Here is an 18,131-nt window from a genome sequence, read left to right as displayed (position 1 = left end):
TGTCTCCTCCACTGGTCATTTTACACATAGAGACCCATTCAGTCCTCCCAACAAGCCTGTGGGGTAGCTCATATCATTATCCACAGGATACAGATGAGGAAACGGAGGCACAAAGAGAAGAACGAACTTGTCCAAGGTCATACAGCTCGTGAATTGAGAGCTGGGATCTGAATCCCAGCCAGTCTGGCTCTGGAGCCCCTGCTCTTAGCCTCGAGAGACGCTCCAAAATATTTAGAATGCAAAGAGAGGGACAAGGCTAGGTCTTTATTGGGTAACTGAAACTTTCAAGAGTCTACAAACATCTGAAACAAAGCTGGAAAAAGCCTGCGAGGATAACAGTCACGCAAATTTACACGAACTAGGGAAGAAAATATGCCCAGGGTAAAATAAATCAAAGGTTTTGGCATTTGTTAAGCGCCAGTGCCTGGCACATGGTAAGTGTTATATAAATGCCTGTTCATTAAATAAGAAATTAAAATCAGGCTGGTGGGGGAGAATGTAAGACAACACAGCCTTGCAAGCATGCTCTGCAGTGCCTCGAGGCCTTTTTAGGGCTCTGTGTCTCTAATGTGTGTCAGTGCCAGCCTTTCCGGGGCATTCTGAGCCCTCAGTTTGGGCCCAGAGGAAGCATACTCACCTTGTTTTGCAAAACGAGAATTTGTTGAGCCCGACCCCTCCAGGTCCCTGGAGAGGACAGGAGTTGCTGGACATTCACATCTTCCCCAACCTCACTGGTCAAAACCTGAAAAAGGTAGGGCCTTTGAGTGAGCCCAGGAGAGAGGGTCCTGCCAGAGCCCTAATGCTGCTGCTCCCCCCTAAGGAGCAGTGCAGGGTGCACAGGGCTCCAAGAGCCACCCCCCCACACACACACACCCTCCTCCTGCCTCGAGGGCCAGCTGGCCATGCTCTCAGAGTCCCTGTCCCTGGGAAAGCAGGAATCCCACAGCCCCCAGCATTTCCCAGTGATGCTTACAGCAGATGAGGGACTGCCAACAATGGCCAGAGGGGGCCCTCTCTGCACTTGACATATTCTGGAATGAGTGAATTGCAAAGTTGACCAAAATCTGCTTCCTAAATTTGTTCACCTGTCACTGAGAACGAAGATCGGAGATCCTTCTAGATGGCTACAGGAAGTATGTTGGCCACAGGACCTTGACCTCTGTAAGAAGCCACCACCAAGGGGCCGTGTCTGAGTGCAACACGTAGGAGGGCTACCAAATGTCAGTTGGGGGTGTTTGGTTCCAGATGGGCCCAACATTGTGGCTGTTGGACGGTGCTGTGCAGGCCCTACCTCAAGGCTTTGAGGCAGACACAAGACACCCCAGCTGGTGCCCGGGGCCCCTCTGAAGCCTGTCATGGGACCCAATCTAGTGTGCCCGGTCTCTGGTGCCTGTTTCCACAATAGAATACTGTTTTGGATATCTCGGCTAGTCCGAGTAGGTCCAGCAGAGAAGACAAATGCCAGAGAATTCACTATGTAAATAAAAATAAATAATGAACCAGCTGGGCCTGCATCCCAAGTCTGAGTATTTTCCTTTGAAAGGGGCCTTTACTACACAAACAACCTATTCATTTTCTAATATTACAGACAGCAGAGGGCAGGAGGCAAGTCTTGGCAGGCTTCCAAGTCCAAGGTGGCTTATTAAGGAGAGACCTGGGATCTACAAGGGTGCATGTAGCACAAGGACAGTCTACAGGACTTTCCCCAGGTAGGAGGCATGGTCCTTCTCTGTCCAGGGCAGGGAGGGCACGACGAGGGCACCATGAGGGACCCTCAGGCAGCCAGCCACCCCACTCACCAATGGTCTATATTAAGGGCTGACAGAAGGAAGTTACTGGATCTGGAACCTGACCCAGAGCAAGTGGCATGATGCTCACGGGGCCAAGTACTCGCTGCTCCTTGAATGGGACCCATTGTCCTGGCCATGCTCTTCCCACTCCCAGCCATACAAGAAGATCTGACTGCTGGCTCTGAAATACCTTCTGGGCCATCCGGAGCTCCTGCTTCACGGATTGGATCTGGTTGCGGAGTTCACTCATCTTCAGGTTTGTGGCTGCCAGCCTCTCCTGCAAGACCTTCACCTCTGGGGTCTCTGGCTAGTTGCAAAGGACATAGGAGACAGTTATCGCTTGTTGCCAAAACAGTAATAATAATCACAGCCTCTATTCAGCTAGGTGTGTGCCAGGCACCATGCTAGGTGCTCAGAGTGGAGTGACAGCACCCCTGTACTCCTGTGAGGTAGCTTCTATTGTCAGCCCCTTACAGAGGCAGAGCAGGGGCTGGTGGCGTGGATGGGGAGACCCGGTTCGGAAAGGTGGAGCGTGGACGTGAATCCTGTCAGCTCAACTCTGGGGGCCAAGCCCTTTGCTCAGAGTACTACACATCCACGGACACAGGCAGCGACCACAGAAGAGGGAGCCCCTGGAGGAAGCCTGCAGGCCGCACACCTCCCAGACACTCCCTAGGTGTGGGCCCTCTCTGCTGTGCTCCAGAGAGTGGCACTGCAGCTGAACCGTCCCCACTCAGAATAAAGAGGGGACTAGTTCATGCACAGAAGGCAACCCCGACTTGGCAGGGGGACCATGACCATGCTAACTCGGGGCCTTCTTCCCCTGGCACCATCAGCTTGGGCCTTGGGCTCCCTTTCCTGGCAATGAGCTCACTAAATATAAATAAGGACCAAGTGTAACATTTCTGTGACTTGCAGAACTGCAGCAACTGTGAAAACTGCCTGTTGGAACTCTTAGCAATGTCTTTATTTTTTAAATAATGTTTGATTTAAACCACTCGGATGTAAATTTTTCTCAAATGTGCTCCCCAGGGGCACCTGGGTGACTCAGTCAGTTGAGAGCCAACTTCAGCCCAGGTCATAATCTCATGGTTCATGGATTCAAGGCCCACAATGGGCTCTGGTGCTGACAGCTCAGAACCTGGAGCTTGCTTCAAATTCTGTGTCTTCCTCTCTCTCTTTTGCCTTCCCCACTTGCAATGTTTCTCTCTCTCTCAAAAATAAGCATTTACAAAAATTACTAAAAAACTATGCTGCCCATTTCTGTCTTCAGTATAAGTTTCTGAGACTCACAGAAGTTTGGCATTAAAGGGATTCCATGGTCAGCCCATCCAAACCTCTTTCATGAGTAATGAAAATAAGGCCCAGAGAGGGTGAGTAACTTCCCCAAGGGCACCCAGCTGGTTGGGGATGACACAAGTTAGATTAGAAGCCTGGCCCCTCCCCTGCACTAGCTGATTCTCCCACTTGAAGCTGTTTCCGGCACCCAGGCATCATGACTGGGCTGAGCGTCCCATCAGGCGATGATGCCAAGACCGTCTGCTCTTGCCCCAACAGACCGGGTGACTGGACTTCTGAAGCGGAGCAGGGGGCTGCAGTGGACTTCCCATCTTTCCTCAGCAGGCACACACAGAATCTCCTATGAACACTAGCGTGGAAGGCAGATCCACATAGATGGGGTCTGGGAAGTTCCCTGTACCCCAGAGGTTCTGGACAGCCCAGGTGAAAACCACTGGTGAAGGAAAAAGGAACTGGACGCAGCCTGAAAAGTCTGCCTTCATCTGGTCTCCTCACTTGTGGAATGGGGTAGAAAATACTTCCCTGTCCTGCTTCTTTGCAGCGCCATCATGAGGCTGAACAGAGTATAAACCGGGAACTTACAGAAAACACAAATGTATCTTTATAAAAATTGTGTGCATGTGTGTGCTTGTGCGTGTGCGTGTCCTTCCCCCCATCTGGCTGCTTGCCATTCCTTCTCACTGCTGTTGGATGCCTGTCTTCTCCCTGCTTGTGTGCTGCATCACATCTGCCGCATGCTGAGAAGTGACAGCCTCTGCATGTCAGGTGTTGGGTGCCATGACCCCCACTGGCCCTGATGGTGGTGTAGGAGCTGTTTTTATAAGTGTCCTGTGTGGTGGCTGTGACCTTGCTCAGAGCATGGAACCCAGGCAATGACAGACGCCCCTCCCCAAGCCTGATTTCCTCATCTGTAAAATAGAGGTATACAACACCAGCCTCCAGGGTGCCTGTGGGTATCAACAGGATAATGCATGTAAAGGGTGCTGTCTGGGGCAGATCCTGACAGAGGGCAGTGCAGGGGCTGGGGGCCTAGTCTGGCTTGAGGGGGCAGCTGGTAAAGGGGGCTGAGGGCTAGAGAGTGTCCTAGTGAGAACTGGGCCCACCTTCACCCCTCTGCTCTGCCAAGCCTCCAGTCCCCTCCTCCTAGACAGCTGGGCCACCCCCCACCCCGACCCCAGCATTTCAGAGCTACTTCAGCCCAGAGTGAAATTCCACAAGCTTTGTGGGGGACTTGAGTATGAGTATAAGCCTCCCCTTCCCTGGGCTATTTTCTTTGAGGGAGTGACTGAAATGCAGTCCGAGGGGAGCAGACGAAGCCAGTGCTGCTCACAGCATGGCCTCTGGAAGCCCCATGTTGACCATGCCAAGTGGAGACCAGGCATTCAGCTCCACTCTGGAATGTGCTTTGGCACTCCAGGGGCCAGAACGTAGAGTGAGCATGCAGGCCTCTGGAGTGTGCTTCGGGCTTGGGCTACCCCACACAGTCCAGTATGGGGCGGGAGGGGGTTGCTTTTGTTCTCTCTGATCAGAAGGTGCCCTGGAAACCACAGGCTACTGCTGAGCTGAGCGTCACCCGCTCTTGTATCAGAAGCCTACCAGGCTTTCTGCGGCCACAGCCATGGAGCAAAGCTGAAATTTCTGCTCCGGCTGCCAGTCAAGGCCTCCCTCCGTGGGTGACCCCTATGTGACCCTTGTTTGGCTGACATCCCCCTTTCCCCTCACAGGCCCTGGGCTGCAGCCAGACCCCAGCTAGCAAATGAAACAGAACAGGTTCCAGGCCTCTTAGCTCCGCTTGCGCTGCTCCTGCTGGAAGGCCCTCCCCCATCCTGCTTCTCCAGCAAGGTACCCCTTAGGAACCTTCCCTGCAAACACCTCCTGGCTGCCTGGCATGGCAAGTGTGCTCCCTCTGTTAGCTCCGAGCCCCTGGGACCCTTTCTGAAGGCCCTGCCCCCTCCTTCCTTCAATATGGCTGCTCATCTCCCCTCTTGGGCTCCCCTGCTGGCAGGATCCTATCTATGATTCCCTGCGTCACAGGGCTCAATGAGTGACCAAATAAGCAGTCCTCCATCAGTGGCAGACTAGTCAGGGACGTGGATGTGCTCAGTGCTCTGGACAGAGCAGGAGCAGTGGAGCAGAGGCCCTTGGAGCCAGGAAAGGCCCTTATGGAACAGCCCCTGCTGGGGGCCGAGCCCTCAAAGAGACAGGTTTATACAAGACTAGTCTTCATTCCACTAGGTTCTCCTCCTAGAACCTAGGGGCCTGTCACTAACACCGAGGTCTGAATTCTCCTTAAGAAAGGCATGAGGTGGCTTGACCCTACGTCGTAGGTGAAAGGGAGACTAGAAAAGGAACACTGAATAGAGAGTCCTAAGGCTTCGCTCCAACGGGTCTGGCTTCCCAAGAAAATCCCTGAGGAGGCTTCCTGGGTTGTTCTTGAGACTCTGATGCTATTCATTATCTGGCTTGGGCCCCATGCCCCTCCATGGTAGCCCACAGGGTCAGACTGCCTTCCTTTAATGAGCCTGCAATTTCCATATCTTGGGTTTCATGCCCCCTACACACTGGCTGAGTAAAATGGAATCTGGGGAACAAGCCACCATTCCCAATAGTCATTTTTACTTTTTTTTTTTTTTTTTTTTAGTCATTTTTACTTTGTAGATTTGGAGCTCCACAAAGGGAAGACTTCTCACAATATGAAATGTGCCCTCCCCCCCCAACAGGGCTCTCTTGGGCAGTAGTGAGCTCCCTGCCCCTGGGGTAAGATAGAGGCTGGATGTCTCTTCAATGAGGATGCTGTAAAGGACACCGCTGGGCTAAGAGTAGGAGGCCAGTTGGACCTTGGTGGTCTCCAAATTCTAGGGTTCCAGGATCCAAAGGTCCCTCCGGTTCTCTCTCTAGGGACTGAATCAGAGTTAGACCTGCACTGGCCCCCACTGGGGTGTTCCCAGCCTCAGGCCACAGACTTGGCTCCCTGATGGCTGCTCTGAGGATGCCACCATGGTGGGCACTGGCTCAGCAACGGGGCAGAGGTGAATCTTGGACAGAGGTGCCTACACTCACATGGAGGACAGGAGACCCAGGCCCATGGCTGCCTCACAGACTCCCCAGCACAGAAGAGAAGGCTCATACCAAGGCTCTGTCTCCCATCTGAGTCCTTGGCTCCTTGGCTCCGTCAGTGGCCGCCTTGGCTGGTAGCCTGGCCTGGGCCGCCTGCAGCTGAAAAGCAAGCCTTGAACTTAATATTGGATTCTGCTTGGAACTGTGCTGCTTGAGTGCAGTGCCTCAGGCCGCCACCAGTTGTGTGTGGTAACTGATGTCACTGGTTCATCTTTCAGCTTACTTTAGGACCATTAATGGAGGAACCTTCCCCTACATACTACTCTGCAATGGGAGAGGGTTTAATGGATTGTCGACCCCACCTCCCAGCCACACACCAGAGTAGCACCAAGATTCACTGTCAGCTTAATACGTAATAATCCTGCAGCCACAGTCCGTATCCCAGAGTTCTGTGCACAGTCTGGGAGGTGGAGCATAAAGGGACTATGGACTTGAGACAGGGTCAGAGATGCAGAGAAACCTGCCATATGGGCTCATGGCCTGTAGCTAAGCCCAGCACTGCATACAGACAGCCAACTGACCCTTTAATGCCTTCCCAGTTGTTCATATGAATACCAGACCATGTCTGACAAGGCTGGATGAAAGTGGCTTGTCCTCCCTCTCCGACCTCATCTTGCTTCACTCCTGGCCACATGAGTTTCCTCCCAGACTTTCTTCCCCACTCAGGGCCGTGGGATCTGCTGGGCCCTCTGTATGGGGCCTCACTCCCTACCTTTACCAGTGTGGCCCCTTCCCACCCTCCACAGACCCACAGTGTGCACCCACTCCTCTCCGAGGCCCGCAGTGCTGGCTCTGTTTCTGAGCAGGCAAGGCCCAGGCCTATTTTGCTCAGAGCCTGAGATGGTTCTCAAACAATTTGTTGTAGAATAAAGACGGTCTCATTCAATGCCCACGTGACAACTGAGGAGAATTGGGGGGGCAACAGAATTGGATCTGCAATGCAGCACCCCCCCCCCCATGCTGTACAACTTGAGAATGCCCCTAACCTCCTCAAGCTCCAGCTTCTTCAGCCACATGAGGAAGCTACATAGGTTTTCTCTAGCATATGGATTCCATTCCAGCTCCTAAGGGACCATGAACTGCTTGCTTTGGGCTGTGTCCTTGCAAGACTGGAGGGGTCTGTGACTAGCTATGGGAGGGCAGGGGCAGCAAGAAGAGGAAGATGGACAAAAGTGAGACCAAGTGCAGGGGTACCCTGGCACAGGTTTCTGTTAATGTATTTAGCAGACATTTATCTAGTACTTGCTACCTGCCAGGCACTGGTAGTATTTTACGCTTAATCTTTAGAAAACCTTAGGGTGAGTACGCTTGTTTCTGTCATGTGACAGATGGAGGAGACAGAGGCACAGTGAGTTTACAGCCTTCCCAAAGTCACAAAGCAAGGCAGCACTAGAGCTAAGAGTCACCTCCAGGGCAGGCTCCAGTTCTGCGTCCTAACCACTATGCCAGCTGTCTCCCCGTGCCTGGTGTCCCCCTCACTTCCTGACACACTGTCCCCTCTCAGGATGCGACAAAGACCGAGGAACCCTTTGCCAACAAGCCCTTCTGAGGGACCCAATGCATCTGAATGTGGCCCCCACCCCGCAGGAGGGGCCCAGGGTCCTGGGAGTGCCCTCCAGAGGCAGCAATGACCAAGGCCCCTCACTTCCCGCTCCAGCTCCCGGACGCGATTGCTCAGCTGCTTCACTCTGGTTTTCGCACCCTCTGACTCTGCCATCAGCGCCCGGTTCTTTTTGGACAGCTCGACGATTTTGGTGGCGATCACATCCCCAGCCACACCAGCTGTCCCTAAAATGAAGGAAAACTGCGAGGTCAATTAAACACAAGACCCACAGGTCCAAACTCATGCCCCACTACAAACAGCCCTGGCATTTGAAGAGCTAAAACACTCACGAAAGGGCAGAGGCTCAGGGGAGTGACCACACACCTAGGCACCCTGAAACCCCGCTCCAATGAGTAGAAACGCAGCCCCTCAGGAAATTACAAAATCTGGAAGCAGAGTTTTAATTCTGTGGGATACCAGTTTATTGCTCAAATCTCCATGCCCTCCTCAGTGACAGGGTTACATACCCACACTCTGTGCTCTGTGCCCTCCAGCAAATAGGGTGTGCCTCCTCAACCCCTCTATACCCGCCTGACTCTGGGCTCAGTCAATGACTTGTTTGGCCAATGGGTTGTTAGCAGATGAAGCACACGTAGAGGCTTGAAAAGCACTTGTCCAGTTAAATCCCCCTCTTTTCATTCATGCCATCTCTACCAGAGAGATGTGGAGAGATGGCCCAGCTGGCCAGGCCCAGGAAGAGGAAGACAAACACGTGGAATAAAGCAAACCACCCTTGCCAAGCCTGACCTAGATCTGCTGAGCCCCAATTAACCTCAGATGGTTGAGCTCAATACATGCTTATTGCTGAATGCTGCCAAGATCATGTGGTGTTTCTTACACAAAGTTTTGTGGTGATACCTAACCAATACAGAGGCATGCACCCATTTAATAAATATTTATTGGGTTTCAACAAGTGTTGAGAAGACTACCTACTATGAAGCTGGGAAGGGGATGAGAGGGATGGGGTGGCACAATTTTAGATGGAGTGGTCAGGAAGGAAGGCCTGTCTGTGGAGATATGTGTGAACAGAGACCTGGCTGAATGAAAAGTGAGGGATCAAGCCATCAAGAAGCGTGTTCTCAACCAGGAAGGGTATTCTAAGAAAAGGATGCAGCAAGTGTAAAGGTCCAGGGGCAGGAATGTGTTTGGAGCATCTGAGGACCATCAAGCAGGGCAGAGTAGCTAGAACACAGTGGTCAAGGGCAGAAGGCTGTGGGAGAGGTCGCTGGCAGAGTGTGAAGGTGGGCCCTTGAACCGTATGGGGCTGTGCAGATGGCCGGCAATGGGAGCTAGCCCAGCTTGGCTCCTGACTGACGGGGTAGCCTCATACCTGCACAGTGGCAGGTCTGGTCAGATTGTCCACAAGTTCTCTGAATGCTTCCAACATTCCAGCAGTGGGTAACCAGCAGAGACCCCTTCTTAAGTGTGCTTATTAACACAACTGTCGTGTGCCTCAGAACAGACTGAGAGTGACAACTGGTGGAAGGTATATAAGGGTGCTTGATGGTTTTCAAGCCAACTCAGCCCAGGCCTGCTGCTGCCCCTGGCCTCCTCCTATCTGCTGCAGAGGCTGGGGACACTTCAGGAGAAAGGGCTCAGAGTGTGGGGTTGGAAACCAGACCTAGAAGTACATGTGGTCGAGCAGTGAGTTTTCTGTGTTATGTTTTCCTTCCAGGACTCAAAAGCAGTATAAATCCCGGAACTAGACATCATGAAGAAGTCCAAGAGAAGCCCTCTCTGGTCTAAAGGGCAGGAAGGTTGGGGCACCTGGGTGGCTCAGTTGGTTAAATGTTCAACTTTGGCTAAGGTCATGATCTCACGGTTCATGAGTTTGAGCCCCACATTGGGCTCTGTGCTAACAGCTCAGAGCCTGGAGCCTGCTTCAGATTCTGTGTCTCCCTCTCTCTCTGCCCCTTCCTCCCTCACACTCTGTCTCTCTCTTAAAAATAAGTAAACATTAAAAAAAAATTAAAGGGCAGGAAGGGGGGCTTAGAGAAAACAAGACAAATCTTCTGGGGTTTTTTAAAAATTTTTTATTCTTTCCCAAGCCCTACTCTTGAAGCTGCAACCCCATGATAAGGGGGGCAGCAGTGAATGGGCAAGGACAGAAATGCTAAATATCTGGGTGAATATAATAGACTACCTTTGTCTCCTTAGGCTCTATAAAATATGTGTAATGGTTGAGCGTAAATACTATAACAGTATCTGTTGGGATTTTCAGTATATAGAGATATAATACATTTAAAAGCTGCACTATTATGGGGGAGGGTAAAGGGATTGATATGGTGGTAGTCTCTTTGTTCTACTTGAACTGGTAAAATACTAATTCTAAGTAGACTGTGAAAAGTTACATATTTTGTGATTGCCTAAGCAATCACTAAAAAATTATGCAAAGAAATATAGTTTAATAAAAAACAGAACTGGGGGCTCCTGAGTGGCTCAGTTGGTTAGGCATCTGACTTCAACTCAGGTCATGATCTCAGTTTGTGAGTTCGAGCCCCGTGTCGGGCTCTGTGCTGACAGCTCAGTCTGGAGCCGGCTTCAGATTCTGTGTCTCCCTCTCTCTCTGCCCCTCCCTGCTCATGTTCTCTCTCTCTCTCTCTCTCTTTCTCTCTCTCTCAAAAATAAACATAAAAAAAACTTTAAAAACAACAACCTAGAATTAAAGCAATCACTAAAAATCCAGTCCCAGTCTGTCAGCTGTCAGCAGCCTGTCCTTCCAGGCCTGATCTAAACACACATGCTGGGCCAGTCAGATCTTCTTTGTCTTCAAAATTTGTCGTTGGAAATCAGAAATGGTGACTGCAGAGCACGGACTGGATTTAAGAGGTCCTGAGGAAGAGCTGGGGCTGGCAGAGACAGCAAAGAGACAGCACGCACAGGCTGGGCGAGACAGAGTCGCCCCTGTGTCAGCAGGCTCCTGGGGAGGGCAAGTGTCTCCTGCCACCACCACCCCCCAGGAGCCCATCAGCTTCTCTGTGGCCCTGTTGAAGGGCAAGCTGCCCCTTCACATATGAACCCCAGCCAGGAGGGGTGTGTTTTTCTATTCCTCACAATACAGGTCCTTCCCCTGGTGTGGTTTTTGTTTTAGAAAAGGCCAAATAATGGAGTGAGGCACAATAGTGACCAAGGGCCTTTTGGACACCAAATTCCCATTGGCTGCTAATTCGCTACTAGTCCTCTGCATGCACCTACCCATAAACACTGGCTCTCAGGGCAGGGAGGGACGCTCTGGCAGATGCTGGGTGAGGCCCGTTGTTATCTGTGATTGGTTACACCAACTTTCTGGTTTAGTCAGCTACCTGGGAATTGCTCAATGGGTGTACATGGAACAGAGGACAATCAGGGCCAAGGTCCCCACCAGATCTGCAGGGCCAAGGTCTAGCTCATAACCACAGGGCCAATGTCCAGCCCATACCCACAGAGCTAAGGTCATCCCCAGACCCACAGGGCCAATGTCCCTACCAACAGAGCCAAGGTCCAGCCCAGGCCTGAAAGGCCAAGGCCCACTCTAGACCCTGCTGAACCCCAGGAAATCTCCTCGGAATAGCTAACTTCCCTGTCCCATCCACCTTTCAGGAGCAGCAAGTGCTGTAGAGTGAAGACCTGCTTCCACTGGGGCTTTTCCACATCCATAACACAATGTCTGAGCCAGAGCACCAAGATAAGACAGACAAACACACAGCAAGCACCCACGGATAACCCCTGTCATGAGTCCCAGCCAGGTCGCCCAGAATGCCTGCCCACTGTCCCTGCTGCTCTTGCGCCCCCGGGTCCCGGCATGCTGGCCTCCTTGGCCCACTCTCTTCCTCTACCTCTCCTTTGTTTCCAGGACTCATCTGCGCAAGGTTGACCACAGCTCACCCTTGGCACTTTCCCTCTGCCCTGCCCAGGGGCACTACGGCAGCTAGGCCAGCCCCCTGCATTTCTGGCCAGGCACTGCCACAGCGATGGTGGAGCTACCTGTGAAAGCAAATCTGTCCTCTTCTATTTTCTTTTTGAGGTGTTTGATTTCAAAGTCCCTTTCCTTCAGCAGCTTATACAATCGCCCATTTTCATCCACCGTCTCCCTGAGCTCCTCTCGAAGGTGTGCGACCTCATCTTCAAGCATCCTATGAGAGCAAGGGCAGAATTACAGGGGCTGAAGGGCAGGAGGCTGGCCTCCGCTGCCCAGGCTTGTTGTACCTGGTTGGGCACAGGTGGGGAAAAGAACTCGTCTGTACAAAATAGAAATGTCAATGGGCAGATTTTAACACACCGTTCTCAGAACTGAGTGATTATGCGCACACACACACACACGCATGCACACACTTGGAAGGAGAAAAAAGGCTTGAATAACATTGTTTACTATGGATTTAAGAAAGAGCTATATAACCAAGTGCCCCGAGAATTCATACTCGTTCAAGTATCCATGGAACATGGATAAAAATATATATTATAGGCCACAAAGGCAATCCTAGCAAATTCCATGTAATGAACACCATACAGACCTTTTTGTTTAATGGCAATTGACTAAAATCAAAAAGTAATACTAAGAAGATAGAAAAAATAAAATAAAAAACAAAACCCCAAGCCCATGATATGTTTGGGACTAAAAGAACAAAATAAAAAACAAAAAACAAAAAAACTACATTCCCGAGTTGCCTGGGTAGGACTCAAGTCAGTTGAACATCTGACTTTGGCTCAGGTCATAATCTCATGGTTTGTGAGTTTGAACCTCACATCAGGCTTACTGCACAGAGCCCACTTCAGATCCTCTGTCCCCTTCTCTCGCTGCTCCTTGCCTGCTTGTACTCTCTCTTTCTCAAAAAATTATTTTTTAAAAAACCACATTCCTAAATTATTTATAGGTTGAGAAGTCATAGCATGTATCACAAAGCATTTAGAACAGATTGCAGTAGCAATATATATAAAAATTTGTGAGATGCACATAAAGTGATATTCAGAAGGACAATGATAGTCTTTTGTTTTGTTTTGTTTCTTGAGAGAGAGTATATGCAGGCAGGGAAAGGGGGGAGAGAGAGAGAGGAGAGAGAGAGAGAGAGAGAGAGAGAGAGAGAGAGAGAGAGAGAGAGAGAGAGAAAGGGAGACAGAGGATCCAAAGCAAGCTCTGCACTGACAGCAATAAGCCCGATGTGGGGCTCAGGCCCATGAACCATGAGCTTATGACCTGAGCTAAAGTCAGACACTTAACTGACTGAGTCCCCCAGGTGCCCCGAGACACTGATAGTCTTAAGTGCATGTGTACACATACACATACATATGAGAAAGCCACGTAAGAACTGTCTAAGCCTTAAGTTGAGCCTAGGCCTCTAGGTTTCAGGTAAACCTGACAGAAAATCAGAGCAGGTGGTTCGTTTTGGTCATCACGAGTTATCTCCAGCACTTGAAAATATGAGAACCATGTGATCGATGGGTCTGTGATCACGTCTACTGTGAAGCACAGAACAGGCTCCCTAGGGACAGTTGTTTGGGAAACGAGTAAGTTACAGAAGTTACAGGGAACAGTTATTAGTTAACAGCTAGTGTCATCACTACTGTTGTTATTCCACCAGTGGCTTGAGCTACACCAATTCCAGTTTCTCCGATGTGGGGAAAGATCATTTGGAAATACAGAACTGGGATTAACCTAGAGCTAATATCTAGGAGCCACAGGAACTTTTCCAATTATTGCACAACCTGTATGTTTTTCCCTATTAGTATTTTTTAGTGGAACATTTTGAAAGTTGAGAAACTATTAAAAAGTAGGATCTGAGAATGGGGAAGATAGATTCTGGGCCAGACCAGAAGCAAAGAGACAACTCAACAACTATTGTGGAGTCTTTTTCTTTGACTAGCATAAAATTTTGTATCGATACAGACTTTGGCTTCGACAACCAGTATAAATCAACATGCATTGCATTTAGAGCAAAATGAGATGATTCTAGACTCTTTTCAACCTTTTCACCACTGTGAAAACCCAAGGAGCCCGACAAGAGCTTCCTGAGGACAGGTATGATTATAGCTGTTATGTGTCAGGAAAGGGAACTGGCGTAGAATGACCTCAGATGAGAATTTGCAGCAATCATCATTAATGGCCCATCAGAGTGAGCCAACCAGCTCCTCAGAAACCTGAACACAGTTTTCATGAAAGAGAGATTGAATAAGAAAATCCAAGTGAATAAACCTCACCCTGATGAGTTTGAAATGTCCAGTTTGACTTTAAATAAGTTTTATATACATTTCATATCAATTTCTATCCACAGGAGCACAGATCTGTCTGATGTGAGTCTTCAGTAACGACCTCGGTGTCAAAACCTGTGTGGCTCAACTTGTACACACGCATTTAGTCAGGCTGATTGTCCCGCTGTCTGTGACCATTTCTCCCCCACCTTCCTTCCCTCCCTCCAGTGCTCCTGGGAGGGTTCAAACTTGCATTTACCTCTGCTCGAATCTGTTTTTCGAGTTTTGCTCCCCAGCTTGGAGAAAGCTGAGGCCATCGTAGATCTCCAAGGGCTCTTTTTGGTCATCAACTTTGTTTTCAAGGCTCAGTTCCTTTTCCTTCTGTTTCTCCATCTGCTTCTGCAACCTTTTGCGCTGCATCTCCTGCATGGCCTTGAACTGGAGCCGCAAGGTGTCCTGTGCACCTTCATCTGCTGCCATCTTGCCCTAGGAGTAGGAAAAGAAGCCTGTGTAAAAGCAAACCCTAGCAAGTACACATGTCCCAAGAGTACTCAGAACACAGTCAGCTCTGTCTACAGCCTCCAAGTCTGGAGTGCCCTGCTTAGCCTGTGTGTATCCCTATGGAAGCTCAGAAGACCCGCCTTCACCTTGAATACCCTGAAAGCCAAGGCTGAGCTGAACACACCCCCCCACCCCACCCAGAATGTGCCACCAGACTGCTCCCCATCGCTCAGACTCAACAGTGTCCTCCTTCCTGTCTCTGAAAGCAGTGGCTCTCAACATGGACTGGATATTAGAACCTCCTAAGTGAGATTGAACCAATTAAATGCCAACTTCTAGGAGTGGAGTTCAGACATCATTACTTTAAAAATTTTAAGTATAATTTACTTATGGTAAAGTACATAAATCCTGAACATTACAACTCAATGAACCTTTCATAAGTGTACATCCCTGGGGCAACTACCTGGATCAAGGTATAGGTACTTCCTGTCCCTGAGCAGACTATCTTGTACCCTCTCCAGGGAGTCATTCCTCCCAAGAAACCACTGTTCTGACCTCTGCCATTGAAGACAAGTTTTATGTTTTCTTTTTAATCAGCTCTATTGAAGTATGTCATGGACAACAACAGATGTCATTTTATGTGTGCAAAGAAGTCTTGACAAATACATATACGAGTGTAGACCACCAGCAGTAGCACTGTAGAACATTTCTATTACAACAAAAACATTCCTTCGTGCCTCCTGCAGGTAGTCTCCCTGCCAGTCCCACTCCCAGGCAAATTCTGATCTGCTTTTGGTCACTTACATTTTGCCTTCTTTGGGATTTCATATAACAGGGATCATAGGGTAGTCTATGTGGTTTCTGTTTTGTTTTGCTCGTGTGTGTGTGTGTGTGTGTGTGTGCGCTTAGCAGTACCTTTTGGAGATTTATTAATATTGTTGCATTCTTCATTAGTTCATTCCTGCTTATTACTGGGTAGTAACCCATTGAATAAATATATCACGGGTTGTTCACCTGTTATTGGACCCCTGAGCTGTTTTCATTTTCAGCTATTATGAATAAAACTGTCATGAACATTCATATACAAGAATGTCTTTGTGTAAGCATATGCTTTTATTTCCCTTGGGCAAATTCATAGAAGTGGAAATGCCAGCTTATCTGGTAAATTTATGTTAGCTTTGTAAGAAACTGCTAAATTGTTTTCTAGAGTGGCTGTAACATTTTACATTCCCGCCAGCAGTGTTGGAGAGGTCCAGTTGCTCCGCACCCTTGTCAGCACATGGTATGGTCAGTCTAAGTTTTAGCCTCTCTAGTGACTGTGTAGTAGCATCTCAATGTGATTTTAATTTGCATTTCCCTGATATCAAATTATATTGAGCATCTTTTCAAGTGCTTACTGGCCATTTTTATATCTTCTTTTGTGACACGCCTATTTATATTTTTTGCCCATGTTTAAAATCACATTGTCTACTTATTATTGAGTAGTCAGAGTTCCTCATACATTCTGGGTGGTTTAATCTACCTTTGAACTGCAGACAAGCAGAATAAAAGAGCACAGACACTGGAATTTTTACATGGCCCCCACATGATTTTAAAGTGTAGCTGGTGTCAAGCATCCCTGCCTGAAACCAAACCGAAGTCACATCATCCACCCACCATCCAACTAGTCCTAAACCTTGTTGATTCTCCATAAATGTCTTCAGATCGTCTGTGTATTTCCAGCCGCATTCTTATATGCTCATGGCCACCTCAGGGCATTTGCGCTTGCCACTCCCTCTCCCTAGAATGCTCTCCCCCCAGACATCTACTTTACTCACTTTTCTCAAATGTCACCTTATGAGAGAGGCCCCTGCACCATTCTATTGTAGAAAACTTTCTTATTCTCACTCCCCACACCCCATACCCTGCTGTATCTTTCTCCACAGCACTTAGCTTCACCTGACACACTAAGTTTATTGATTGCTTCTCTCCCTCTCTGTCAGTCCTACAATGGCAGGCACTGTGTGATGTTCACTGTTGGATCCTCCATTCCTACAGCAGGGCCTGGTGTGTAGCAGGAAGGATGAGTATTTGGTGAACAAATGACAGATGGTTCTGTTCCTAGGACTGTTTGAGCAGGTCCCTACTGCCCTGGCTGCCCTCTCCTTCTTTCCACTTGTAGGCTGAGGGAACACTTTATTTAAAGCACAGCTCTGAGCCTGACACACCCATGCACCAAAGAACCTCAGTAGATACCCAGGATTAAGTCTCTGTCTCTCCTTCCAGCCAACTGTCCCCTTCATAAGGCCAGTTCCAGTGTCACCTTGCTCCTCTGTCCCTACATGTCCTTCTTCCCTAGACTTAAACCTTGCTAGTTCCCCCAGGCCCAGCACAAACACCACATCCTCTCCTGACCCTCCAGGAAGAACATGCTCCCTGCCTGACCACCCCCAGCTGCTCCATCGCCACCCTTTCCACTGTACTTATCTCCACCCTGTCCATAGGGGTGGTCCCAGAGCCCATACCCATGGCTTCTTAAAGCCTTCTTAATATTGAATCTGTAGGGATACAATTTAAAAGTACTGATGTCCAGCCCCCAGGCCCAGAGGATTCAATCTAATTAGTCTGGGGTGGAGACCAGGCAGGGGGCTGTGGTAGCGCTGCCCAGGTGGTTGGGAGGTGCTGAGAATTGAGCCTGCAGTATGGCCATTGAGCCTGTCACAGTAAAAGAGTAGTTGGTGTTACCTTGGAATACCTCACCAGGTAGCTCTGCCCTGTAAGAGGAACTATGCAGTAAAGAATTAACTCAGCAAGTCTGGGTGGCCACACCCTGCACATTCCAAAGGAAGGTTTGGCCCTTGACCTCTGAAGGAGGTAACCCCTAAGTCTTTGGTATTATCCTGCCTGACAACATCTTTCTTTATGGGGGGGGGGGCTTGGGCCACTCCAGATGGTCTATACTAACAATGGGATTTTATGATGGAGACCTTGGGCCATGCCATGTCAGCTTTACCTCTGGGGGTCGGGACATTGAATGACTCAGGTCAGCCATGTAGGCAGTCAGCCATGCCTGGGAGACGGACCCACCAATTAAAACCCTGGACCCCACGGCTGGGGTGAGCTTCCCTGGCTGGCACCATGCAAGTCATCAGGCAGTGTTGCTGGGAGAAGTAAGCACTGTTCCCGAGACTCCACTGGGAGAGGACAACTAGAAGCTTGTGCCTGGTGTCCCCTGGACTCTGCCCAGTGTACCCTTTTCTTTTGTTGATTTTAATCCATCCTCTTTCATCAGAATTAACTGTATAACAGCTTGTCTGAGTTCTGTGAGTGCTTCTATCAAATCGTGGAGGCTGAGGATCTCCTTGGGGACCGTCCAACTACAGGAACGTGTGGACACCTCTGCTGAATGTGTGACAGTCGTAGAAAGTCTCCACTCAGACAAACAAGGGTTTTTACCAGGGGGAACATAGGCATGGCTGACACTCCGGCGCAGCTGCCCTTAGTCACTCAATTTCCCATCTTACCTTTTGGGACACCTAGGGATATAATGTAACTTAACAATTGGACTCAATGTTATATCAACAGGAAAATCAGACTTTTTCTGTAAAGGGCCAGATAGTAAATATTTTGGGCTTTGTGCGACATATGGTTTCTGTTACAAGTACTATATTCTGCTGTCG

General features: G+C 49.4%; 1 protein-coding gene across 1 annotated transcript in view; it reads right to left on the bottom strand.

The window, feature by feature from the left end:
* Positions 1-18,131, bottom strand: part of CCDC13 (coiled-coil domain containing 13) — a 51,929-nt gene that overhangs the window by 24,220 nt on the left and 9,578 nt on the right. Inside the window, exons 2-7 of the mRNA XM_029940399.1 lie at positions 14,231-14,457; positions 11,773-11,921; positions 7,852-7,994; positions 6,219-6,305; positions 1,981-2,097; positions 638-742 (exon numbers count right to left, since the gene is read on the bottom strand). Coding sequence (XP_029796259.1) covers positions 638-742; positions 1,981-2,097; positions 6,219-6,305; positions 7,852-7,994; positions 11,773-11,921; positions 14,231-14,451 — 822 coding nt within the window. The 5' untranslated portion in view covers positions 14,452-14,457. The remainder of the gene's footprint in view (positions 1-637; positions 743-1,980; positions 2,098-6,218; positions 6,306-7,851; positions 7,995-11,772; positions 11,922-14,230; positions 14,458-18,131) is intronic.

The sequence above is a fragment of the Suricata suricatta genome, chromosome 5 (genome assembly GCF_006229205.1).
Source record: "Suricata suricatta isolate VVHF042 chromosome 5, meerkat_22Aug2017_6uvM2_HiC, whole genome shotgun sequence".
NCBI lineage: Eukaryota > Metazoa > Chordata > Mammalia > Carnivora > Herpestidae > Suricata > Suricata suricatta.
The sequence above is the reverse complement of the archived record's forward strand: the minus strand, read 5'-3'. Positions and strand labels throughout refer to the sequence as shown.